The 26,445-nt window shown below is 52.9% G+C and overlaps 1 protein-coding gene across 1 annotated transcript in view; it reads left to right on the top strand.

The window, feature by feature from the left end:
- Window positions 1-26,445, top strand: part of GTF3C1 (general transcription factor IIIC subunit 1) — a 72,573-nt gene that overhangs the window by 25,005 nt on the left and 21,123 nt on the right. Inside the window, exons 7-24 of the mRNA XM_060031961.1 lie at window positions 1,673-1,831; window positions 3,430-3,545; window positions 4,611-4,920; window positions 5,693-5,907; window positions 8,490-8,626; window positions 10,233-10,386; window positions 13,317-13,420; window positions 14,428-14,612; window positions 16,085-16,339; window positions 16,606-16,751; window positions 17,930-18,027; window positions 18,522-18,618; window positions 18,737-18,914; window positions 21,631-21,772; window positions 22,095-22,230; window positions 22,669-22,750; window positions 22,884-23,072; window positions 24,842-24,999. Coding sequence (XP_059887944.1) covers window positions 1,673-1,831; window positions 3,430-3,545; window positions 4,611-4,920; window positions 5,693-5,907; window positions 8,490-8,626; window positions 10,233-10,386; window positions 13,317-13,420; window positions 14,428-14,612; window positions 16,085-16,339; window positions 16,606-16,751; window positions 17,930-18,027; window positions 18,522-18,618; window positions 18,737-18,914; window positions 21,631-21,772; window positions 22,095-22,230; window positions 22,669-22,750; window positions 22,884-23,072; window positions 24,842-24,999 — 2,861 coding nt within the window. The remainder of the gene's footprint in view (window positions 1-1,672; window positions 1,832-3,429; window positions 3,546-4,610; window positions 4,921-5,692; window positions 5,908-8,489; window positions 8,627-10,232; window positions 10,387-13,316; window positions 13,421-14,427; window positions 14,613-16,084; window positions 16,340-16,605; window positions 16,752-17,929; window positions 18,028-18,521; window positions 18,619-18,736; window positions 18,915-21,630; window positions 21,773-22,094; window positions 22,231-22,668; window positions 22,751-22,883; window positions 23,073-24,841; window positions 25,000-26,445) is intronic.

Below are 26,445 nucleotides of genomic sequence, written 5' to 3'. Positions count from 1 at the left end.
TACAGAGAATCCCCTGCCTGAGTTGGGGTGATGGGACTTGATCTGCTCAGACTTCAGTCTGTGCTGCCCTGATGTGGGTGTTCCACACACCTTCACAGCAAGGCCCTCAGTGGCACAGCTCCTGCTTAGGAGGCACTGGGTTGCAGAGACCAGCTTTACTGCCACTGGTCCTTGCCCTGGTACCCAAGGATTCTGCACCTTGGTGTGCTGATGGACGCTGGTGGAGAAGCTGCTGATGGCCCTGCTGTCACAATTACTACAAATACAGTGACTTAACACAACACAAACTCGTTATTTTATCATTCTGAAGGTTGGAAGTCTGTCATTGGACTAAAATCGAGGTTTCGGCAGGGCTCTGCTCCTTCTGGAGGCTCTAGGAGAGGATCCATTTCCTGGCCTTTTCCAGTTTCTAGACTCTGCTTGCATTCCTTGACTCATGGTCCCTTCCATCTTCAAAGCCAGCAGCGAAGCGTCTTCCAATCTCTCACTCTGATCCTCCTGCCTCCCTCTTACAAGGACTCTGTGATGTTATACTGGTCCCAGCCAGATATTTCAGGATAATCTCAAAATCCTTGACCACCAGCACCACGACAAAAAGCCTTAACTTAAATCATGCCTGCAAGTCCCTTTCGCCACGGCAGGTAACATATTCTTAGGTTCCAGGGATGAAAGCGTGGACATGCTTGAGGGGCTGCTGTTCTGCCTCCCGGCTGTCAGTATCACAGGACACCATCTCTTCCGTATCAGAGACCTGGCACCCGCCTGAGTCACTTAGCCCCTGTCACAGGCTGCTGGGAGTTTGGGCAAGTTAGTTAACGCGTCTGTACCTCAGTTTCTTCATCTGTTTGCCTCCTAGGGTTGTCGGGATCAAAGGAGTTAGCACACATAGTGTCGAGGTGTTTTTCCTTTTCCTTGTACCTCTCGTGTTACAGCCATAGGCGTGAGCTTGTTATTTTCCCCACACGGTGCTTCCGTAGGTTGAGAGCACCGGTGCCTTTTGATTGTCTGAAGGCAGGCGCTCGCCTGCAGAGCGTGGTGACTTGTCCGTGTCCTGCCTCTTAGTCCTGGTCATTGTTTATATTCACAGAAGCTGGGTCTATAAAGAGTTCTGGGTGGACCTCTTACTATTGGCAGTTTTGCCTCCTTTTGAGTTATTTCTTGGGGTAAATTCCTACCCTTGGAATCATGGAGTCAAAGGCCTCTCGAAATGCTCTGGAAAGGTCATAGAACTTGTTCACACTGCTGCCGTACCTTAGTGGCAACGGGCATTGGCTTAAAAGGGAGAAGATGGTATTCATCCTTTCAGCAGTACCACCCGTGTGCCTGCTGTGTACCAAGCACTATTCAGGGGAGCGGGGGGCGGTGATGGGAAAAGACAAGCACGTTTCCTGTAGTCATGGAGCTTGTCTGAAGCAGAGGCTGCTGTTTATTTAACAGGCCTCTCATTATTCCTTTCATTTGCATTTCTTTGTTCACTAATAATATGTTTTTTGTTTTTAAAGCAATTTTATGGAGTCAGTGTTCAGGTCTCGTGCCCCGAGGTGTGCAGTGTTAAACATTCCAAGCTCAGATGGCCTGTGCGGCCTTTCTCGGGGCCTCCGGGTCTGCTGAGGCCGCCTCCCCCGGGGCCGCCCTGATTTGTCATCATGGAACCGTGTGCCTGTGTTCCCAGGGACCGACGTCATGGTGCGCTGCCTGAGGCTGCTGAAGGAGTTCAAGCGGAAGGTCGAAGACCAGGACGATGACGAGGACGAGGAGGCCATCTCCAAGGCCGTGCCGCCGGTGGACATCGTGTACGAGCGGGACATGCTCACACAGACCTACGAACTCAGTAAGTCCCGTTCTCCTACCTGCATTTACACAGGGTCCCCAAGCTTTGAGTTGAGGTGTGTTTTGGTCACATGTTGAAAGAGGGCCCTGCTGTCGAGAATGTCATGCAGCGGGAAGCCCCCTGGTCCCCTTGAGAGTTTAGGCTTTGGGGTCAGACTTGAGTTTGAGTCCTTGCTCTGCCCCTTGTGCGCCAGCTGAAGACTTTAGCAAGGTCTCCGAGCCCCCGTTCCCTCTTTAAAATGGGGATATCTCCCCTAGCACGTAAGAGGACTGAATAAGTAGGATTAAAACATCTGGTGTAGTGCCTGGTACGTAGAACGCACTAAAAAAATTACCTACTAATATTACTACTCAAAGATTTGAGTCACCTACCAACTTCTAAAACTGGTCTGGAATCATTGCAGCCTGGGGAGTGTTGTGATGAAGGGGGAAGAAACATGTCTCTGTCCATTCCTCCCCCTTCCCCTAAATCCCCTAAAATCTATGTAAGACAGCAGTGACCCAGTGCCATAGATGGCGTGGCCGCAGGTCGCTGTGGAGCGGAGGATGTCTAGAGCAGAAGGGGAGGGGCTGCAGGAGATCTGGTTCAGCCAGCAGGTACGAAAGCACCTGGCGAATCAGCACAGCCTTTAGGGAAGGCCGTTTCCATCAACTCTTCAACATCTCTCAGGATCTGTTCCTCAGAACACAGTTTGAGAAATGCTGTCCTTAACCCTTTCGTCCCCGCTTTTAGCATGTTACTAGTTTAACGTAGGAACACATTCTAGTCACCTCTTTCAATTCTGCTGTTTATTTTTATGCATGGACAATACAGCAAAACTGCCTTTATCCAGATCGGTTTTGCCTGGCGGCCTCAAGTGTATGCCACATCAGGAAGTAAAGGGGAAGCTCCTTCTGAACGGTCCAAGAGTGTTGCCCCGAAGTCTGCCCTGTAGTATTTTACTGGAGGGACTCCCGCCCACCGCCACCCCACCAGGCTCCTTCCTGGAGTTCCCAACCCCTGAGTAGTCGAGTACATTTGAAAGGGCTCATTGGAGGAAGATACAGTAATAGCACAGCGTGTAGCAGGGCAGGAGCTGACACACCAGACAGAGCAAGTAATAGAGCACAGTTGCCTATCGGTCATTTATTACAGGGCCAAATAGCATTATTTCCTTCTGTGGCCCCTGCTGGCCGGCAGCTGTTACGGGATAAGGCAGTAATCGGTGTCCGTAGTGCCTCCGAGTCTACCGAGAAGGACGGGAAGATGTTCTTCCTTAAACATTCCTTCGGTGCTTCTTAAAAGGCTCAGTTGAATTTCGCTGAGAAAGTTCGCTCATGTGGAAGCACACTTCCTGCTGCAGGATAAGACAGCGTCCCTGGAACTCGGTGGATCAGGCGTCGATTGCTTTGGCGTGGAAGAGGCAGATAGCGAGTGCTTAAAAATGAGCAATGAGTCGAGTGGTCAGAGTCTGGGGAGGGGGAGGGGGAGGGTGGGAGGAGGCAGGTGTCTTACTGTGTGTGTCGGTTTCCCCGCATTGAAATGTCTGGGAACGGACCTGACCTGTGCAGAACGGCTCCGTGGTGGAGGCTGGGGTTCAAGTGTATTGTTTCACACAGTTGAGCGTCGAGGCACGAAAGGCATTTCCCAAGCTGAAATCCGAGTGGCTATGAACGTGGGAAAACTGGAAGCCAGAATGCTGTGCCGTCTCCTTCAGAGATTCAAAGTGGTCAAGGTAACAGCGTGAGTTCATTGTCTTCGCATGTGCACACAGCGTGGTTCTGAAGGGCTGTCTCGGACGTCGGGAGCCCAGGTCGGCCTTCCGTCTCGGCTGCCAGGGAGGGTGGGAGTGCTGAGCGCAGCCCACAAGTGTGCCCCACCCCACCCCCACCGTGGATTTTGTTGGGTTTCGCTTTTTGAAAATTGAATGAGTTGTCAGCATTGAAAAGTCAGCAGGAGCTGCTGCTGCCCAGGGAGCAGGCCCCCCACTCCCGCGTGGGCGTCAGCTGAGGTGGCGCCTCCGACGGCGCCCAGAGACAAAGCGGGCACCCCCAGGCCTCAGTCCCAGCCCGGCCCTCCTTCTCACTTACGTTCCTCGCCTGGGTCCTGGGGACGCCGAGTCGGCCAGCTGTGTCTGGTGTCCCCTTTCGGGACCCAGACCTGCTGTCTCAGCCCGTTGCGCTTCGCTCCCTTCTTGCCAGCTTGTTGGCCGTTTTGCTGGAAAGCAGTGTTTCAGTTGAGCTAATGACTGTGCAGCACTTAGCACTGTCCTTGGCGTGTGGTTGGTACATGGGAGGTGTTACTCCTTCTGCCATGAAGGGCAGAAAGTCCCTTTCCCCTGTTGTAGGAGACAGAGGGGAGCGGCTGAGTGACAGCTTCAGCACCACGCCCCACGGCAGTGGCCGAATGGAGCTGGTGACCTCAAGGCCCCGACTCCGAGTCTGTGACGACAGTTAGGAACCGTCGAGTTCTGCTCACTGAGCGTCTCTCGTAGGCCTCGTCCTGTGCCAGGCCCCGGGGGTTTGCGGAAGGCCAGGTTAGGGCCCTGCCCAGCAGGGAGCTCACAGTCTCCTAGGGCAGACACACAGTCAGGATTGCTTCCTGTGGGAGCAGAACCTGAGGGATGGCGAGACGGGAGGACCCACGAGGGGCTGAGCTGGGGCCCAGGCGTGAGGTGTGGAGGAGACGTGGGGGAACGTGGGAATGACAAGGAAATAGACACCGCAGAAGCCCGGTCACCCGAACGCCTGGGTGTCCCGGCGTCCTCTGCAGCGTCTTAGACACATCTCACCCCCTCCAGGGCTTCATGGAGGACGAAGGACGGCAGCGAACCACCAAGTACATCTCCTGCGTGTTTGCGGAGGAGAGCGACCTGAGCCGGCAGTACGAGAGGGAGAAGGCGCGGAGCGAGCTGCTGACCACCGTGAGCCTGGCCTCGGTGCAGGAAGAGTCCCTGCTGCCCGAGGGCGAGGACGCTTTCCTCTCCGAGTCGGACAGCGAGGAGGAGGGCAGCGGCGGCAGGAGGAGAGGCAGAGGGTCACAGCGGGACTCGAGGTCCTTCTCGAACGGCAGTCTCAGGACTCAGCCTCACCACTCCACCTCGACCAAGGGTAGGGGTGTGCTCAGGGCGGGGGGTAGGGGGCTGGGCAGGGGGGTGCGCGCCCTCAGTCTGAGCTGCTGCCTATCCCTCCTGGCTCTGGGGACGTTCAGTCCAGCAGACACCTGAGGATGGCCTTGGTGCTGCCCTAACGAGGGACCTCTTGGTGTCACGTGCATCACGTAATCGTAAGCTTAGGAGATGCGTGTGTGGTCTGTCTCCAGGCTGCTGGCAAGTCATTTCTCCTCGGCAGATGTTTCGTTTGTTTTGCTTTTATTTGGTTGTGCTGGGGCTCCTTTTAGTTGCGGCTCGTGGGCTCCTTAGTCGTGGCATGCATGTGGGATCTAGTTCCCTGACCAGGGATCGAACCTGGGCCCCCTGAATTGGGAGCACAGAGTCTTACCCACTGCCCCAGCAGGGAAGTCCCCTTGGCACATGTTTTGTTTGTTAAGTTTTGACTATTAAAGGGGTGGAATTCCCTAAACTTCCTCTATCCCTTTCCCTCCGACAATCTGTGTAAGAAGCCCTTGGGGTTTTAGTTTAGTTATGGAAGACTTTTCTTAAAACACGTGGAGGGTGGTGCTGGTGACAGATTTGCACATCGGGGGTCGGGGTCAGGAGGGTGCGGCTCGCTGCTTGCTGGTCCACTTCCCTCGTCTTAAACTGACCACATGGACTCCTCTGGCCTGTGCGGCTCTGGTCCGGCAGCTGAGCAGAAGTGCCCCTCTAGCTTTCCCCCTGCTGTGGCCGCGGTTCATCCGTTCTACGCCTGTCCTCCACTGCAGGGGGGTGGAAAGTCATCAGCCTTCACCCATTGAAGAAGCATCCGTCTTCCTCCCTGGGAGCTGCTGAGAGAGCCTCCCAGAGCTCTTTCAGGGGGGACAACCTCCTGGACACCAGCAGCTCCTCAGACCCCAGCGTGTCCTTGGGCTCCCACTGCATGGAGAGTCACAGCGGCGACATAGCCGTGATAGAAGAGGTCAGGCTTGAAAACCCAAAGGTGAGTGCCCACGGGGGAGGGCGTTTCCTCTAGGAAGGAGCCTGTGGCAGGTGGATGTCAGCCTTGGCTTTTCTGTGCTTAAGAATCACAGCAACAACAACAACAAAATCAATAATAGTAAAAGTGCCACACGCTCAGGCCGTGTAGGTGGGGGGGCCTCTGCGGTAGGAACGCAATGCACGTTGACACGCCACCTTCACGCAGCCCACCTTAGCAGAAACCACCTGCATATTATTTACAGGGTTTTAAAATTTCCAACAACGTACTCTTTCTACTGAAATTTATTTTGAAGGAAAAATGTGTATGGCTACTTTACATCAGTGGTTCTCACTCTGGCCCGATTTTGCCCCCCGGGAGACATTTGGCAATGTCTGGAGATGTTTTTCCTCGTCACATCGGGGAGAGGGTGCTAATGGCATCTCGTAGGCGGAGGCCAGGGATGCTGTTAAATGTCCTAGACTGTGCAGGGTAAACCACAGCAGAGTTATCCAGCCCGAAGTGTCAGCAGTGCTGAGGTTGAAAAACCCTGCTTTAGATGAAAAGCCAACATCATTTGCATAAAAAGAAGGTGATCGTAAAATGGATCTGATAAAAACAAAACTTCCTTAGTCCATTCTGGTCAGACAGTGTTCTACTTCACACTGTTAAAGACAGTAGAATCAAACCAATACTTTTTCCTCAGTGTAATTAGAAGGATTAAAAGGCAGTTGACACAGGAATGCCTTTGTCATTATGTGATTCAGTTCACTCAGTGCTGTCCTTGGTCGCTGGAAGGTGCCTCAGATATGGCCAATGGTGCCTCAGTTGCCCAGCACAGAACACACTTGGGATCGGGGTGGCCTTTGATGCTGTTGCTGCTGTTTGGTTCCGGCTTCACAGCAACCCTGTAAGGTGAAAGCCAGCTGTGGTCAGGAGGAGGCGACTAGAGCCTCTGGGGACTGAGGGACTTGCCTGCTCAGTTAATGACAAAATGGAGAGTGGAACCCGTGGGTGTGGAGTTCCCACCCTGCCCTGCTTCTCTGTTTCCGGTGTGGAAGCCTGAGCTTGGGTTCTATCCCTACAGCAGGAGTGATGGAGCATGGGGTGGGGGAGATTTTCTGTGGAATTTTCTAGAACCTTCTAGCTGTGTCCTATCATTGGATGCCATGACTCTTTATCAAGTCATGATTGGTCTTGTCTCCACCTGAAGCACCTGCCGGCAGGTGGATCCCAGCAAGCTCCTGAAGGTTTTCCCTGCCATCCTGGCCCTGCCACCTGCCTTGCACCTCCTCATCAGGTCCACGTGTCCCCAGCAACACACTCCCTCCAGGCCCTGCCAGTCCTGCTGCTAGCTACCTAGCTCAGCTCTTCCTAGCTCAGCTCTTTCTCTTCCTCTTCGAAATCTGTCCCCAGAGTAATGGCAGAACCTTGTCCTCCTTTTGGCTCACTTGCTGAGAAGAGGGGCGTGAACTGTCCTGTCTGGAGGTCCCTTGGTGAAGCGTGGAAAGCAGGCAGATTTTCTCACGTGGTTCTCCTCCAAAATGTTTGCTTTGAAACGCAAGAGAGAACCAAAGTCTTTCTGCCACTCTTGGGCCCCTTGGATCTGTGACTCTTTCGCCCCTCGAGCCCTGCCCCCTTCAGGAAAGAACCGAGCCTCTTCCAGAGCACCGGTGCCAGCAGGAAAGTGATGGGACCCTGGCCCAAGGGCCTCCTCAGGCGTGTTCTCATTCTCTGGAAGCGCTTCTCCAAGCGAGGAGGGCATCCAGCAAAACTGGCCATGGGACCGCCAGGTGGCACTGAACTATGCTGAGTGATCGGCCAGGAGTGGGTTAGGGTTGGGCTTTCCTTTCCCTTCAGGGTGCACGTTTGGGCTTCAGCATCTTTGATCCAAAGGCAGATGGAACAGGTTCAGATTCTAAGTTCCTGGAAGCTAAAAGGAACCACGAAGAGAGAAGAGGGCGTTGCAGCAGGGGTGGGGGAGGGCACCCGTCCGCTCTCCTCTCCGTCATTCACTCGCCACTCATCGGAAGCCTGCCTCTGCATCTCCCTTATGTTCCCAGAGAGGCTGCCCGTGGCTTCCCTGAGGCGGAGGCAGAAGCGCGTCCTGGCGCACGTTCACGCCCCGGGACCCGGTATGGTGGTTTCGCCTCACTGAGCCCTGGTTTCCTCTTGTGTAAAATGGGGACCGTAACAATGAGGCGGTTGAGAGTTCTGGATGAAGAAGCCCCATAGGGTGACGGCAGGGGGTCGGCCCTCCGTCTGTGCATTTCCTCCCTTCCACGGCGGAAGAGCCAAGGAAAGACTGAGTGGATGCGGTCCCCTTCCCCGGGAAGGGCTGGAGTACATGCCTCTGCTTTCTGTGCTGAAACCAGCTGATCTTCATAAAGTTCTGGGCTCCTCTGCTGGCAGATGTCTGTGCCGTTACAAAGCACTGAAATAGTGGGGTGGTGGGATCCTATGGGGGCAGTAATCCTCTTGACTTTTCTTCTTGAAATATGGCGTAGAAATTCCGTAAAGAGGGAAAGCGTACCGGCAGGAGTGGTGCCTGGCCCCCAAACCTTGCTGAGTCCATAGTTTTCTCATGCTTTTGGTCCCTGTTCTAGGAGAGTGGCAGTTCCCAGAAGACTGGGAAGCACGGCCCAGGCCAAGACAAACACCATGAGACTTACCGACTGCTGAAACGCAGGAATCTGATTATAGAGGCTGTCACCAACCTCCGCTTAATCGAGAGCTTATTCACGTAAGGAGTAGTCTGTCTGTCTGTCTTGCATTCGTAGTAAATCCCACATCAGTCAGTCATCACCATCCGCAGAAATGACGCAGAGGCATTTGCATCTCTCTTCTGCTGTATAGATTCTCATAGGAGCCCTTTGTGGTAGAAAGGATTTGCAGTCTGTGTGGTTTGAAAAGTGTAGACATGAAGGAATATCCATACACTTGACAGGGAGAGAATGACGGGGCAGGAAACAGAGGTCACGGGGAAAGTGCATCTGCCTTGTTCCTTCCTTAGGAATTTGGTGCTCAGGAAGGGGAGAGAGGAGACGGAGGCAGCTAATAGCATCAGCTTAGAAACATTGTTATTAGTTCTCCAGGGAGCCTTTTGTTCAAATGAAATCTTTTATGAAAACAAAAACAAAAGGGACTGTGAATCTGTCCAACAGAGTGAAGTAAGTCAGAAAAACAAATACCGTATGCTAACACTTATATGGAATAAAAAAAAAATGGTTCTGAAGAACCTAGGGGCAGGACAGGAATAAAGAGGAAGACATAGAATAAAGAGGAAGACATGGACTTGAGGACATGGGGTGGGAGGGCGAAGCTGGAGCGAAGTGAGAGTAGCATGGACTTGTATACACTACCGAATGTAAAATAATTGGCTGGTGGGAAGCAGCTGCATAGCACAGGGAGATCGGCTCGGTGCTTTGCGATGACCTAGAGGGGTGGGATAGGGAGGGTGGGAGGGAGGCTCAAGAGGGAGGGGATATGGGGACATGTGTGTGCATATGGCTGATTCGCTTTGTGGTGCAACAGAAACTAACACGGTATTGTGAAGCAGTTATACTCCAATAAAGATCTATTTAAAAAAAAAAGGGACACAGGTGGAGCTTCTGTGTCCAGGGTGCCGTGGAGGCTCTGCTCCCTGGTTTGGTCCTTCTAACCCACTGTTACCACCACGTCCTGGGAGACATCCTTGGGCTTCTGGGCAGCCAAGGTCAAAGCCACTCGATTGGAAGGAGCCTTACCCTTGAGTCAAGGATGTGAGTTCTCTAACTAGGGGATGGGGAGACCGCCTGTGGATACTGCTGCCTGGGTCTCCTCTTCTGTGCAGGTGAGATGGAGCGAGGTGCTCCTAATATCCCTTCTGGACCTGCCATTCTATGAGTAGTGATACAGAAACTTCACCATAGTGACTCAGTAACATCTAGAGAGAAGATACACGAGGAGAGGAGTCAGAAGAGCTTCAGATCTGAGGGTGTCAACGGTGGTAAACTGGAACATTCCTTAGCTGGATGTTGAATTAGAATGGAGATTCAGTGAAGACAGATTTCCATCCCGGAGCTCAGTTTCTCCACCATCGTCTTGAATCATGTAATCTCTTTAGTTCCTGGTGAAAGGCTCAGAACGTGAAGCTGCTGTGAATGGTGGCTTGTCTTCAGCTAACTCATTTATCACAAAGAGAGATGATCTTTGCCATCTTAAGAGGTCATCCTTTCAGTGGTGAAACACCCTTTAATTCTCCCCTACTTTCCGCTGGATCCCATTAGGCAGGTGTCGGTTGCCTGGGTTTAGAAAGGCCTTCCATGTTGAGACTGGGAATATTAACGGCTTATTTTGTGACGCTGCAGGATTCAGAAGATGATCATGGATCAGGAGAAGCAAGAAGGTGTGTCCACCAAGTGCTGCAAGAAGTCCATCGTTCGCCTGGTGCGGAACCTGTCCGAGGAAGGCCTTCTGAGGCTGTATCGGACGACCGTCATTCAAGACGGCATCAAGAAGAAGGTAACCACACAGACCACTGCGCGTGCTGGGCGTTTTCTTACCCAGTTTCCCACATCCCTGTCCCTCGGTTGTTCCTTTGTTGCCGATAGTTCGGAATTTCCCATTATGCCTCCTCACTGGGGCAACAGGGATTATCTCCACTTCCTGTGGAAGCTGGAAGCAGAAAAGAGGAATAACCTGCTTGGATTGTAGAGCAGCCTGTGCAGCCCAAGGCAGGTGTTCTGCCCCACAGCCAGCCTTGAAGGAGAGGATGGTAATGGAGGCATCCAGGTTCAGCTAACTAGCACTGGGAGAAATTAAGCAACATTTAGAAGGTGGAAAATTTAGGGCTTTCCCTGGTGGCACAGTGGTTAAGAATCCGCCTGCCAATGCAGGGGACACGGCTTCGAGCCCTGGTCCGGGAAGATCCCACACGCCACAGAGTAGCTAAGCCTGTGTGCCACAACTGCTGAGCCTGTGCTCTAGAGTCCGTAAGCCACAACTACTGAAGCCCATGCGCCCAGAGCCTGTGCTCTGCAACAAGAGAAGCCACCGCAATGAGAAGCCCATGCACCACAACAAAGAGTAGCCCCCGCTCGCCAAAGCTAGAGAAAGCTCAAGCACAGCAACGAAGACCCAATGCGGCCAAAAATAAATAAATTAAGGTGGAAAATTTAGACTAAGCAGCAAAAACATTAGCCACAGAGCTCTGCAGAAACATATCCCAGAGGAAATGATGTCAGCGCTTCAATTAGCATGCATTGCCGGGTCGCCCAATGAGGACAGTGGATCTCTTCTTTCCCAATGTATCTGTTTCTGTAAAGTTTAAAGTTTGGGGCCATTCCCATAGCAACTGCAGCTCAGTGGCTTTGCACATATTCTAAGGCATAAATTTTTCAGGGTCAGAGTCATTTGAGATACCCGGCTGGGCGTTGGGACCAAAGGGAATGGTGCTGCGGAATAGGCATTTGTAATTTCCTGCCGTTTCTTCTGACTACGTTTTAAATCTGCCTTAAGAAAGCTCTGCTTTGATGTTTTGTTTTCTTAATAAGGTGGCAAGGTCATTTCTGGTCTTTTTTACTTTATCTTATTTTTTTGAGACCTATGAATTTTGAGAAACATAGAGCAGTACTAGAAAATGACTTAAAAAACTCTGTTTCTACCATCCCAAGTTGGGCAGCTCATCAGTTGTTACATCTGCTGTGGGTCCCCTTGACATCGCCCCTCTCCCTTCCCCAGGCTGCCTGCCTCTCGTCCCCCTGAGCGTGGCAGGAGGTCCTGGTGCTGACCTCTCTCCCTGGGGGACAACAGCCCATCCGGTCAGCATTAATGCCTCTGATTTCTGTTGGTCTTCACAGAGCAGGTCTTTCCGACGTGCAGCCTCCTCAGGCAGTAACTGAGAGCAGGGAAATGAAATCTCCCCCAGCCTAGGAGTGGAGAGAGACTGTGTTTTTGTGGACATATGGACATCTGCCGTGTCCCCCATGCCTATTTGTTTTAGTTTTTGTTTTTGTTTTTGCGGTATGCGGGCCTCTCACTGCTGTGGCCTCTCCCGTTGCGGAGCACAGTCTCCGGACGCGCAGGCCCAGCAGTCATGGCTCACGGGCCCAGCCGCTCCGCGGCATGTGGGATCTTCCCAGACCGGGGCACGAACCCGTGTCCCCTGCATCGGCAGGCGGACTCTCAACCACTGCGCCACCAGGGAAGCCCCCCACCCCCATGCCTATTTGGTCACCTATCCATCGGTGGTACCAGAGGGAGTGGGCAAGCGGTGGGGATGAGGAGTGAGTGTCCCAGGTGAACACTGAGGGTCGATCAGTGTCCGGTACTGGGGGCCTCTTGCCAGGGGGTTACCACTGTCATCGCCCATTTGCCAGCTGGAAGGGCCGCCGTATTGTACATCTGCCTCCAGAGTAAGCTTCAGTTTCTCTGGCACCCGGAGCGTGCGCTGCTGGCTGGCTCCCGCTGATCTGCTGGAGCCGTGCCGGCTGGAGTTGCTGTGTCCGGCACCCGCCTTTTGCCGTTGCTCCTGCGTCCTGCCCCGTCCATCGGACTCTTGGGAAGTGGGCCCAGCCGTTTGGCTGCGGAAAGTGGGGAACTAGGAGTGCTTTGTATTTGCTCCTGGCTTATAGATTCTCTGAGGTGTTGCCTAACTGTATCTCATTTGAACCTCACAAAACCACGAAAACAGTTGGCGGGGCAGCGGGGAAGGGTCTCCATTTCCCAAGTGAGGAGCAGAAGAGATGGAGCCTCGTGTGGCCTTTGGAGTCGCTGTCCAGCCATGGCCACCTGTCCCCCGTGACCCACCCTCTTCAGGCCATTTTGGGCATGAAGCCTGCTGGCCAGAGTCACTTGTTTAGAAAACCTTACCTTGCTGTCTCCTGGGGCCCAGGCCTCACACTCCCATCTGCTGCTCAGCACCTTGGAACAGCTAAAACAAAGAAGGCAGCCCTAGATCCCCTGTCACCTTGTTTAGAGGCACAGCTGGCAGGAGTCCCCCAAGAGCACTCTCAGCAAGGGGAGGTTAATGAAAGCCGCTTACCTCTTCCAGATGGAAGCCCTCGGGATTCCCGAGCAGCTGTGGGAAATGCTCAGCTAGCAGGATGGGGTGTCGGGAGCAGCCCCCCAGGTAGCAGCTGGGACCAGTGGGCCGTGACAGCCCAGCTGGGGGGCTGCAGGGCAGACCGCTGGATTTCCAGGGCAGGATTCCTAACCGGTCAGAGCGGCACGTTACGGATGGCGGCGCTTCCTGGCTTGGGCGCTTGAGGGGTCTTGATGCCAGCAACTCTAAGGGCACACTGTGTAACGTTTTACTTCCCGTTTCATCACTGCCTTTTGGAAATGTCAGTGACAGCAGGTATAACCAGGGCTCCACCAGGGAACCGAGTTGTGGAACTAAGTCTCCCCTGGCACCTCCGCAGCCCTTTGGGACCCCCGACCTCTCTCCATAGGTGGATCTGGTGGTGCACCCGTCCATGGACCAGAATGACCCTCTGGTGAGAAGCGCCATTGAGCAGGTCCGTTTCCGGATGTCCAACTCCAGCACGGCCAGCAGGCAAGTGGCGGCTCCCGCGGGACCCACAGTGTGTCCCAACCTGAAGCAGTTTCCACAGAAGCCCTTTATTCATGCTTTTGTGAGATCAGTGAAGCCACTGGTTTGGGGTTTATGGTTCATGATCCTCTAGCCTCAAAAAGGATCAATTTCTGGATTCTTCAAGAGGAAAAAAATCCTAACATTCTTCTTTTTTTTTTTTCTTTTTTTAATTTTTATTTTATATTGGGGCATAGTTGATTAACAATATTGTTACTTTCAGGTATACGGTAAAGTGATTCAGTTATACATATATATGTGTGTATGTGTATATATATATATATATATATATATATATATATATATATATATATATATATATAAAGTTATACACGTATCTATCCTTGTTCAAATTCTTTTCCCATTTGGGCTGTTAGAGAATAATGAGCAGAGCTCCCCTCTGCTGACATTCTTAATTCTATGCTCTCTAAGAGTGTGGACAGAGTACTCCAAGTCATAGGCCCTATGACATGTGAGACTTGCATAGTTTATAACATAGCTCAGAACGATTGTGGTTGCCTTTCTGAGGTCTTCTCTCATTTTGTTCGTAAACCACCTAATGGACTGGCAGAAAGCTCGGTGGGAGAACATTCTCAGTTGGGTTTAAATTAGAGGTGGCGCCTGGGCTCGCAGATGTTGGTTTGTGTGGCCTGCCATGCCTTGGCCACAGGGGCTTTGAATCAGTTACCAATTAATTTCATGTCAAATTCCTGATTTCTGGCATCGATGAAAGTGTCAGCGGCCCCAGCACATTGGGCAGCCCTTCTCATGAGGTAGCAGCCGCCCCGTAGGTGGGGGTCCACTGTCCAGGTCACCCCCAAATGTCCAGTGCCCCGACACATTTTATCCGTTTACATCACCTGTTTGGCCCCTACAGGCAGTTGATTTGAAACCCCAGGGCCAAATTCTTGAGGACAGACCCTGTCCTTTCTCAGCCCTTGGTTTTCTAACATCTTATATTTGGACTTCAGGGTTAAAGCGCCCCAGCCTCCAGCGCCTCAAGGGGAAGCTGAAGAAGAAAGTCAAGGAAAAGGGGGCCCAAGAGGATCAGGAGACTCTCAGCTGAATGCTTCCTCTAAAGTAGAAAGTGGACGGGTGAAGAAGACTGATGAGAAAATGGGCATAACCCAGCTGAAAAACTATCACCCTGTTGTAGGTAAAAAGCAGCTTCTTGTCAGGGTCTGTTTGTGTTTCATGTCGTCTTCTGAGTCACTTGGTGTTGCACATCCGAGCCCCGGGCTGCAGGCAGAGAGTCAGGTCTGAATCAACAGCTGGGGTCGTGGGGGGCTGGTCACGTGCCAGCATCAGTTTTCCTGTCTGTAAAATGGGGGTGATTCTTGCCCGGAGTACCTCACAAGGCTGTTGTGAGGCCCAGGTGAAATTATGCCAAGTCCCAACCTGAGGAATTGTTCACGAAGACTAACTCTTTCTGCTGAATACCCTTGGGCTGGAACATTCTGTAAACCACAGAAAATCTCTGCCTTTCCTGAGCCCACAAGCCTCTGGTAGTTACAGCCACTGACGGGTTTGAGCGTTCATCTAATTTTCTGGGCTGCAGATCTCAAACAGGGCCGTCTCCCCTCACCCCACACCAAGCTGCTCTGACGTCAGCTTGTGCTGGGCCGGTGCCCACGGCCGGGCCTTCGTAGCTGGGGTGTAGTTGTAGTCTCTGGTCACAGCATGCAGCTGGAGGAGGAGGACAATGGTGACGGCCCACAGACTTCTGTCAGGCAGAAACGTCCTGGTGGGGGACCCGGCAACCCGGGGATTCTGAGCAGGAGAGGTCATTTGTGTGACTTCCCTTGCTGAGGGCTCCGGGCACAGGGACTTGGCCCAGACTCTTAAGGTGTCACATTTAGAAAGTACAGATGGAGGGAGAAACCTGCGCACGAGGCGGCACAGCGGAGCAGCACGTGCACCTGAGTGGACCAGAGGCAGCTGGGAGCTCTTTGCGCGGTGCAGGCCTGACGGCAGAGGAGGGGCCCTGCAGTCCCTTGTCCTCGCCACCCTGTTCCTATGCGTCCCTTGGCTCTCACCTGTCTCCTCTCACTGGGGAAAGTCAAGGAGCACTTTGTGTCAAAGAAATAAGCTGTTTAGAAGAACCTCGATTCTGGGATGTTTTGCACAGTCCCCATCAGCCTCAGGTCCTCTTGCTGGGGTCTGTCGTGGTGGCCCGCTGCCCTTTTACATTCTGGCTCACCTCCTGCACACTCCTCCTTCCTTGCTCCACCCCATCACTCGGGCCAACCGGCCCTTCCTCCATTGTGCCAGGCACACCCCCGTCTCAGGCTTCTTGCATTCGCCCTGGGGGGCATGTTGCCCAGGTGTCTGCATGGTCCGCTGCCTCACCAACTCGAGGATGTCCCTTAAGGCCTCTCCCCAGTGAGACCTTCCAGGCCTCTGTAGAATTATAGCCCTCCTCTGCCTTCCTTGCTTTATTTCCATCTGATGTACTATCTTAGGTAGTTTGCTACTGTCTGCCCTTTCCCGCTAGAAAGTAAGTCCCGTGAGGGTGAAAACATTTGCCGTCTCTGGCCCCTGGGCTACAGTGGCACTCAATAGTTTTTGAATGAATTGAACTCACTTGAATCTGGGGTTTTCAAGCATCGCCCTCCTTTCTTGCCCCAGTTCCTGGACTTGGGCGTTCTCTAGGGTTTCTGCCCAAAATGCCTCGCCTGCGGGTGATCCACATGTTTCTGTGGTACCTGATCTATGGGCACCCTGCCAAGGACACGGTGGAGAAGCCGGGCTGCAGCAGCGAAAGGAGGACGGGGGCCCCATCCTCCTCCGGGAGCAACCTGGAGGCCTCCTTGGATGCCCCACCCCAGGACACCCAGGATGGAGCCACCCGGGAGGGTGAAGTGGAGCTCTCCACGGAGACCGGTGAGATGCCCTGGGCAGGCAGGCCCCAGTGGGGTCCAGAGGGGAGTCATGGTGGTTCCTTGTCCTTATGACCTGAACCGGCTGAGTCCTCTATTGCCCTGATCCAAACAAAGACATCATCCAAGCGTCCTGAGCCTCCGGGCTTCCTGCCTGACGAGGAGGGTGTTGCCCTAGTTCGTGGTGCGAGGGAACCAAGACCTACTGGGAGGCGACACCAGCATCATGACCGGGACCCTGTCTCAGGACTGACCCCTGTTTTCTCCCAGTGTACGTGGATGAAGCCTCGTGGACGCGCTACATCCCTCCCGTCCCAGTCCACAAGGACTTTGGCTTCGGCTGGGCTCTGGTCAGTGACATTCTTCTCTGCCTGCCCCTCTCCATCTTCACCCAGATTGTGCAAGTCAGCTACAAGGTACTGATGACTCCCAGGCTTTCTCAGGGGCTGGTCCCTCAGCTCCATACCAGAGGGCCTACACTCACCTGTCAAGAGAAAATGCTTGCAGTTGCCTGGCTGGCTGGCTGGCTGGGTGGCTCGATAGGTAGATAGATAGGTAGGTAGGTAGATAGAGAGAGAGAGAGAGAGGCTAGATAGATAGATAGATAGACACGCTAGATAGATAGATAGATAGATAGACAAAGAAAGAGAAAGGCAGACAGAATAGATTGGGTGGATGGATGGATAGATGGTGAGTCAAGGGAAATATTTCAAAGACTTGTTCTTCTAGATCAGTCAAAAGACAGACAATTAGGGTATAGCAATAAAATATATTTTTAGAAATTTGGTAAATACAGAAAAAGGAAGAAATAGAAATTACCATAGAAATGCTATAGCTTCATCACTCAGAGGTATCACTGCTAGTGTTTCTGGTGCATTTTCTTCTAGTCTTTTTCTTCCTGTGCCATGTTTGTATGTAATGCATGTGTATATATGTGAGGTCTTCCTTTTTAAAAAAAACTGAATTGAGACCATGCTGTATTTACTCTTTTATGATCTGTTCTTTCCGCTGAACAATGTATTGTATTTTCCACATCGTTGCTTTACCTTGATATTAAGTACATCCATAGTATTCCTTCTTATGCACGTACCCTAATGTATTTAACCAATACTCTATTTTTGGACATTTAAGCTCCAGTTTCTTGGTGGTGTAAGTGACATGTTGATGAATACTTTTTGTTAGATGTATTTGTGGGCAGCTCCAAAATTTTTCGTCTTGGGTTAAGGATAGAAGTGGAATCACTGGCTTTAAAGGCAATAAGCATCCTTCATCCTTTTTAAATTATTTAAAGATGAATAAATATATTCCCCTATTGTCCCCCAGAAATGTTTTAGTACTTTGCATGCCCACCAGCAGTGAATGAGGCCGCCTGTTTACTGTACCCAGCAGTGTGGCAGATGGGTTGGAGGGGAGGGGCGTCAGGACTGAGAAATGTGGGGGGTTTGGAGTGACAGGCAAGAGGGGGCTCTGTTCCCGTGGGACGGATGGCCAGATTCAGCGAGACCACAGCCTGGAAAGTAGTGGTGTTTTTTTCACAATTCTTGCAATTCACCCTGTCCTTGAGGGTGAGCTGAGCCTGAAAATCACCTCTCAGGTGGACAACCTCGAGGAATTTCTGAACGACCCTCTGAAGAAGCACACGCTGATCCGCTTTCTCCCCAGGCCCATCCGGCAACAGCTTCTGTACAAGAGGTGAGGTCCCTGCAGCCGACTCGGGGCGGCCGAGGGTCCTGGTAGGCCCCTTGGAGTTATGCTTCTGAGTAATCGTTGACCAGGAAGAGGAAAGGTTTCTGCCTGCCAGGTTGTAGCGACCCAAGGTCATTAATTCAGCCACCTGTGCCTTCTACATAAAGCACAGAGGCAAATGCAGTGTGGGCTGGGACATTTCAGTACTTGCTCTCAAGGTTCTTTTAGAGTAAAATCTGCTGATAAAGACTGCAGGTAATGAGGTGGGTCTTCCCTTTTGTTACTTTTACTTTCGAACTCAAGCCCCCCAAGTAGGATCAATGCCCCGTTGCCCTGGTTGGTGTTGGGATGAGGGTTCTGGGTCTCAGCACAGTTCAGGCCCGAGGCCCGTCCTCAAGGTCCCACAGGTCGAAGAGAGGAGAAGAAGCAAGTCACATCCCTCACCCCCGTGCAGACCCCCTGACGGCAGCTGAGAACCCGCCACCTCCTCTGTTTTCCAGACGTTACATTTTCTCGGTGGTGGAGAACCTTCAGAAGCTGTGCTACATGGGGCTGCTCCAGTTCGGGCCCACAGAGAAGTTTCAGGATAAAGATCAGGTAACAGCCTCCAGGCCCAGATGAAGGTGGTCCTGACGGCTAAGCGCAGTTTCCAGACACCTCACCCGGTGCTGAGGCTGAGGCTCTCCCCTCACCCCATCCGGTGTCTCCCTCGTAGGTCTTTATCTTCTTGAAGAAGAACGTGGTCATCGTGGACACCACCACCTGTGACCCCCATTACAACCTGGCCCACAGCAGCCGGCCCTTCGAGAGGCGTCTCTACGTCCTGAACTCAATGCAGGACGTGGAGAACTATTGGTTCGATCTGCAGTGCGTCTGCCTCAACACCCCGCTAGGTACCATCCATCTTTACTGGGCTCGCCGTTTTCCCTCCTTTCTGTGGGATAGCGGGAGTTAGAGCTAGAAGAGACTGGAAGCCGCCTGCTGGTTTTCCGACTGTCCCCCAGAGGCCTGGAGTGTCCTGGAAGCTCCCTTAGAAAGGGCAGTGGTGGGCCTTACCTGGGAGGGCCACTAGCCCTCCACCCCATTGAGCCCACGCAGCTTCGCTTTTGTCTTTATTCTTTTGCTCCTTCAGTAGGTGTTTATTGAACACCTTGTGTGTGTCTTTTCCCGCGCCCGATCACACAGCAACAGGACTTATGCTGTCTTGGCGAAGACACAGCACACAGAGATCCAGAGTGTGATAAGAGCTGGGGAGGAAACACACCGGGTGATGAATAGAGGGTGTTTTACTGGGCTGGTCAGGAGCAGCCTTTCTGAGGAGGAGACTTTGAGCTGAGTTCTAAAGGGTGAGGCCGAGCCCGCCGTGACCAGAGCTGACGAGGAGCATCCCAGGCAGGTGCAACGGCCCCGAGTGTTGATGGAGAAACGGAAGAGGCCGGTGTGCGTGGGAGGGGAGTGGCAGCTGATGAGATGGAGAAGCAGGCAGGAAGCAGACTCTGGGGCCTTGCAGGACACGGGGAGAGTTTAGCTTTGTTCTAAGAGCAGTGAGAAACCATTGGAGGTTGTAAGCCAAGATCTCAGGTCTTTCAGACTTGCCCTGGCTGCTGTGTGGAGAACAGACTGAGAGGCACCAGAGTGGAAGCAGGGAGACCAGCTAGGGGCTGTGATTCAGGTGCAGGAGAGGTCCGCTGGTGATAGTGAAGGACAGAGGACAGGCTGGGAGGTCTTTAGGAGGAGGGACTGACCAGACTGTCCAGTGGGTCAGATGACTTGGGCTTTGAGTTAAGCCTTGGCTTGTTTTTTCTTCTCTCTCTGGAACATCCCGACCTATGTTCACCTTGCAGATGGCCACTCCTACTTCAAGCATTCTCTCTCCGAGAAAGCCTTTCCAGCATCTTTACTGTCATCTGATGTCATTCTGGGAATTCCTTGAGTATAGGGAATTTGGCTTGTATCCCCAGCGTGTCTCAGAGTGCCTGGTACATAGGTGACATCCCGTAAATGTTTGTGGAATGAATGGAGGGTTCGTAGAAGGCGTTAGAACCTCCAGTCTTGTGCTCTTTCCTCTAAGCCAGTTTTCATCAGTTCCGTTCTTGCCACCTGCCCCAGGAGGAAAAGGATGCCACATTGCATCTGCACCCGGGAGAGGACTCCCTCTCTTCCTTCTGTCACAGAGCTGGAAGATCAAGGTTACACTTGGATTTTTGCGAAGCAGGGGCCACATGTTTATTGGGTAGAACTGTTGAATGCCCATACGCTAATGAGCACTCGTAGAGGTACTTGAATGGGTCCAGACAAATTTTAGAAACAGTGTTTTGTAGAATCCTCTGGCATCAACAGTGAGCTAGGCTTTTACCAGGGCAGATTTTAAAGTGCCCTAGCTCCCCTGCATTTTATACCTAGATAAAAATTTGCAAACCAGTATGTTATTTGCACCAGAGTTTTTCAGGCTTGACCACTGGTGAATTTCCATCCCTTCCCATGTTCGTGAGCCGAAATGTCGGGGGGCTTATTGAGTCCGTTAATCAGGCATTGATTGTCCCTTCATTCAACAGACATTTGAGGGGGTTCTGCCCCTTCAATAATGAGACGTGAGGATCCTTTAAAGTGAGGCTCCCAGAGCATGAGTGCACACAGGCAGCACCTGGGGAACCCACTGAAATGCGGATTACTGGGCGCGGTCCAGGGATTTGGATTCAGCAGCCCTGGGGAGGGCCTGAATCTGCGTCTCCCACAGGCAGCTCGGTGGTGCAAGGTGAAGGTGAAGCATCGCCTGAAGTCCTCTTAGGTTCAAGGTCCATTCAAATGCATGACCTTGGGTGAGCTCTTTGTACCCTCCTGAGCCTCCGTTTCTTCATTTCTAATCTGGGAGCACCACCACCGCCTTGTGGGGCTGAGGTGAAGCTTGAACCAGACATCTCACGTAAAGCCCCAGCTGGGAGGTGCAGGGCATGGACTCTCCCCACCGATCACGTTATGAGATGCTCTTCGGTCGTCTGCAAATTATCACAGCCTTCCCTGGCCCGACACAAGCAACAGTTTTTTTTGTTTGTTTGTTTTGCTTTTTTCAAGCAACGGTTTTAATCGTATTTTATATTTCCTTGCAAGAGATGCTTTATTGTGGAATCACTGAATGTAATTTCCCAACTAAATTAATGCACCTCTCGGGCACTCAGGAAACGTCTGGCTGTTCCTGGAGCCCAGTGCGCCCAGGGAGACTGTGAGGCTGCCTCGCACTGTCTAGATTCCCACCAGCCCGACCCTGGCAGCCACCAGCGTGTGCAGCCGTTTTCACTCGTCACTTCCTCTGTGCGACACACAGCTCCCCGGGGCATCCCCCTGGAGGGAAGAAGGCGGGGGCTTTCTCTGGTTGCCTGCTCGCCTTGCTGCCCAAATAGAGTACAGGCTGCACGCAGACCCTGTTCTCAGGTTCACGACCAGCTTTAACTCTCTGCCTTCTGCATTTTGTGCAAGGAGGTCCACCAGTTTCAGACCCTCTCCCCTGGTGGGGAGCCTGGTCACAGAAAGGGAATCCAGTCTTCTCTTGCCACCCCGCGGCAGGCCGTGGCAGGAAGGTGTCCTCAGCGGGGCTTGTGTCTGATTTCCTAGGCGTGGTGCGCTGCCCGCGCATCCGGAAGAACAGCGGCCCAGATCAGGGCAGCGATGAGGAGGGCAGTCTGCAGAAGGAGCAGGAGAGCGCCATGGACAAGCACACCCTGGAGCGCAAGTGTGCCATGATGGAGTACACCGCGTGCGTCCCCGCCCCGCCCCGCCCCCACACGCAGAGCCGCGGGGGTCCTGGTCCTGCAGACTCTGGCCCGCCCCCCCATCGGGCTTCCCCATCAGGCCCGGAAGCCTGAGTCTCTGGTGCCAAGGCTGCAAGTTAGTGGCCGTGGGTGCAGAAATTGGGAATTTTACATAACAGTCTGGGTTTCTGACAAGCCCTTTACTTCCACCTGCCAGGTGTTTTTCTGGGAAGGTAACAGTTAATAATAAATGCCCCCTGCCCACTCCATGAGCTCCCTTTTCACTTCCCAAGGAGGGCTTGTTTTCTGTTTATTTCCATCTCCCAGGGGCAGCCGTGAGGTCGTGGATGAAGGCTTTATCCCCGGAGACGGGCTGGGAGCCGCTGGGCTCGATTCCAGTTTCTATGGACACCTGAAGCGAAACTGGATCTGGACCAGCTACATCATCGACAAGGCCAAAAGGGTGGGCTTTCAGGACGGGGGCATCCTTCCCCGGGCCCCAACCCAGGGGGCTGCCATTGCTACTCACCTGCGTGTCCCTTTCCTGGCTCACAGATTTTGAACTGGCCAAACCAAAACTGACCAGAGACACAAATAATTACTTCCATGTATACTAAAGGCATGTCAGGCCCCTTAAATATCTGCCTGGCCTTTTTTTTTTTCTCCCCCAATGGATTCTAATTTATTCTGCGATGTGGACAAGTATGCCTTTTTAAAACAAAGAACAGAAAGTCTGTAAGACAAAGGTCACATGGGGAGGGGGTTCGTGTGTGATAGGAGGGTGGCAGTCCCCGCACAGCCTCTTCGTCAGAGACTCGTGCAACTCAGTGCTGTGGCTGCCCTGGGCTCCCCGGGGTCCATGAAGGCTCACACTTTATCCGGTACCATCCTCGTCTTTTAGGAGACCACCGCGTCGGAGAACGGGCTCACGGTGAGGCTGCAGACGTTTCTGTCCAAGCGCCCGTTGCCTCTTGGCGCTGGAGGTACGTGGGCCAGGAGTTCAGCAGAAATAGACGTGGGACCGTCTCGGGCTGACACGATCGCTGCACATTGGCTTTGGCTTCTGGCCTTTGCAGAGGTCATTCTGCAGCGGCGGTGTCCTGTGCTTATTTCCAGGCAACGGCAGGTTGACTGTCTGGGGAGAAGCGCGAGCGGGATCGGGGCTCTGTGCTGACAGAGAAGAGCACTTTGAGGTTGGCCGAGAGCCCACGCTGGACAGGAACCAGAAAGTGAGGGGTGGGAAAAGCCAGAAGCGCAAACGGCTGAAGAAGGACCCTGGGAAGAAGATCAAGAGAAAGAAAAAAGGTTTCGGGATGCTCGTTCGTGTTTGCCAGGCTTGCCTTTGCACGCACGGTCTGGCTGGGGATGGACAGCAGCCTCCCCGCAGCCCAGCCTGAGCTCTGCCTTCAGACTCGGGTTCCATCTCCTTAAATTTGGAGCACTAACTCTGCGTGATCACGTTTTATTTTCCACACCCAGCCTGCTGACCGAGAGGGCCTCGAACTGACTCTGTACTTCCCCCTGCTTTCTCTGTCTCTGCATTGTGTAGAGCCTTTTCACTTAGTAACTCCCTCAGTTCAAATTTCTAATTTCTTCTCAACTGGGGAAAAAAAAACCTTGGCAAAAAATCCATAGCAAAGTCCTCATCACAACCAGCCCAAATCCTATTATTCTTTTGGTTTGCTTTTTAATATCTGCATCTGTGCTAATCAGGGCAAAGTTTAAAGTTATGTTGTGTTTTTAAATCAGAGGCAACATGGGTGTCACTTAAGCCTGCAGGATCTCTCCAGATCTCGTGAACCCATCGTGTGCGGTGCCTTAAAGATTGCCCTTTTGGAGTCTTCATTTGGGCGGTATTTACAGCGAAGGAGGGCAGCGAGGAGACCAGCGTCCGGGTTTTAGGCCACCTTTATAACACCTCAGTGGTGTGCGTGTTTTAATGGTGATCTGATAGCTGTAGCTATTTCAGCTGAGAACAGAATATCTTAACAGGAACCTGTTTTTAGTGGTTTATTCTGCTGGTGCCCAAAACAAACAGGCTCACGTCCGCTGAAACAGCCTCCTCCGTTTAGCCTGTCCAGATACGCAGAAGATCAGTTTGGCCCGCAAAGACCTGAGTTCATTACAAGGCAAAATACGCGGTGGTGTCGATTTGAATGTAAATGCTCTTGCCCGCTTTCCTCCTGCCCTCGTCTGGAAGACACTCACTAAACAAACAGTCTTTGGGAGTTGGCACTAGCACATGGTAGCATATGGCGTCTGCCCGTGAAACTACCACCAGCGACTCCCCGAGGGGAAGTAACTTTGGGAAACCCAGTGGTTGAGAGCTCCAGGTTCCAATCCTGTCTGCTGCTTTCTAGGCTCTGACTTTGGGCAAGGTGCTGTATCTCTCTGTGTTTCAGATTCCTCAGCTGCCTAATGGGGATAATAATTGTATCCTTCTCATGGGGTTGTTGCCAAGTATTATTTTTAATTATAAGTGAATGTATGTAAAAAGCTTACCCCAGCGTTTGGCACCTAGTAAACATTCCGTAACGTCAGTGACCGTTATTATTCAGGTAGTAGCTACTTTGTGCCAGGTGCTGCGCGAGGTGTTTTATACCCAGTCTCGTTCACTCCTCAAGGCAGCCCCGTAGAGTGGGCCTTGTTGTCCCCACGCTGCGCCAGGGTTTGCACAGCATCTCTGAGGTCGCAGAGCAGGGAATGGTGGGGACCCACTTGTCCAGAGAGCGCACCCCAAGCAGGCTCCCTCGGCTTCTGTGCGAGGTGCTTTCAAAGGGCTCAGTGCCTCCAAGGGAAGGATCAGAGATGGGCAGATAACTAACAAGAGGCTGCGTCAGGCTGCCCAGCCCATCGCCATGAAATGTGACCAAAGAGAAACGATGAAAGGGGTAAAAAAGTCTGTCGGGATGGGCTGAGTCTTTTGTGATTAGTTTAAATGACTCCCCGCACGATGAGATTCTGATAACCAGTACCTTGGTGCAGTCTGACCTGCTGGGTAGGGACCCTTCCCCTCTCCACAGTGACAGCTCCAAACTGGTTATTAGAGGCCCCCTCTCCTCTTCCCCCCTTAGAAGAGCTCCCGGAAGAAAAAAGCAAAAGGCTGCGATACCACGACGAGGCCGACCAGAGCGCCCTGCAGAGGATGACCCGGCTGCGCGTCACCTGGTCCATGCAGGAGGACGGGCTGCTCGTGCTCTGCCGGATTGCCAGCAACGTCCTCAACACCAAGGTACCCGGCCCAGCGCCCCCGCCCCCTCCCAGCCTCTGGCCCGCTGATTTGCGAGTCCCTCTCGCTATGGGACCCACATAGGGAGGCTCATGCCTGGGACCTCTCACCCATCCCATCTACTCCACTTGGCCACTGGGAGAAGCATTTCCCAGAATCCTAGCAATGGATACACCACGCTCATTTTCTTGTTTTGTTTTAATTTTATTGGGGTATAGTTGATTTACAGTGTTGCGTTAGTGTCAGGTGTATAGCAAAATTAATCTGTTACACGTATACATATATCCACTCTTTTTTAGCTTCTTTTCCCATTTAGGTCATTAGAAGGTCCTGATAGCGGTTCCCTGTGCTATACAGCAGGTTCTTCGTAGTTATCCGCGCGCCCGCCGTGCTTATTTTGCACATCTGTTTCCTGGCTTCGGCCCCCGCGTCTATGTCTTTGCCTGGCTGCAGGCCACACGGCTGAGAGCCGTGCTCTCCCTCGCTCTTCACCAGGAATCTGACCCTTCCCTGCTCCCCGCCTCCCACCCTCATCTGCCTGGAAAACTCCTATTTATCTTTCAGTAACCGTTTATCATCTCTGGAAAGGCTTCCCTGATCCTGCCAAAGGGAAGCATTTACTGCGTTCTCGCTCTGCCCCTTGGACGCGTACCTTTCACGCTGCTCCTTTGGCTTCTGGCGCCTCTTAGCCCACTGGAGTGGCAGCTTCTAGAGGCAGCGAGACTTCTTACTTGTTTTTGTAGCTGCAGCCCCTCGCGTGGTGCCTCCCATGCGGTAATCCCTCTGTCCGTGCGGACCAAGTCGGCGTGGGACGGTGGCTGTCCCCGGCTTCACTCCCCGCCTCCCATGCCATGCCGAGGCGAATGTCCCGTCAGGCTGGTTCCCAGAAGCCATCCAGAGCGTGGGCTCTGCCAGTGTCCCGTCCAGGGCCCCTTCCAGGCAGTAATACCGCCAGGCAGAGTAGGTGAGGCGGCTTCATAGGAGCCCCGTTTGTGTTTCCTGTTCTCAGCCACACCAGCCAAGAGAAACCCACTGAGAGGTCTGACACCCGGCCCGCAAGCTCATTAAATCCCTTTTCTGTATTATTATTGCCCCAGATTTTCTTATCCCTCCACCCCTTCCTAAATCCCCACCCAATCCCTTCTGCCAGGAGGAACCCGAAGGCGTGTTGCTGTCCCTAATACCTGGCCTCGTCTCATCACAGCACTGACGGGAGAGGCCTCTCCCCCGCCACCCCACCCCCCGCCCTCCACGCCGCCAGGGGAGCCAGGAGAGCCTTGCACGGACCCTCCACTCATTCGCTTTGACTTACACCAGATTCCTGGGCCCACTCCTGCTGGGGCGCTAAAGAAAAAACCCTGTCCTCAAGCCCCTTCCTTACCTGGGCTGTGCCTTCCTGCACGTGTTCACTGAGAGGGTCTCCTGAGTCTGTGGCTCAGCACGTTCCGT

This window comes from Delphinus delphis, chromosome 15, assembly GCF_949987515.2.
Source record: "Delphinus delphis chromosome 15, mDelDel1.2, whole genome shotgun sequence".
Lineage (NCBI taxonomy): Eukaryota > Metazoa > Chordata > Mammalia > Artiodactyla > Delphinidae > Delphinus > Delphinus delphis.
Note: the sequence above shows the minus strand (reverse complement) of the source record. Positions and strands in the feature narration are given on the sequence as shown.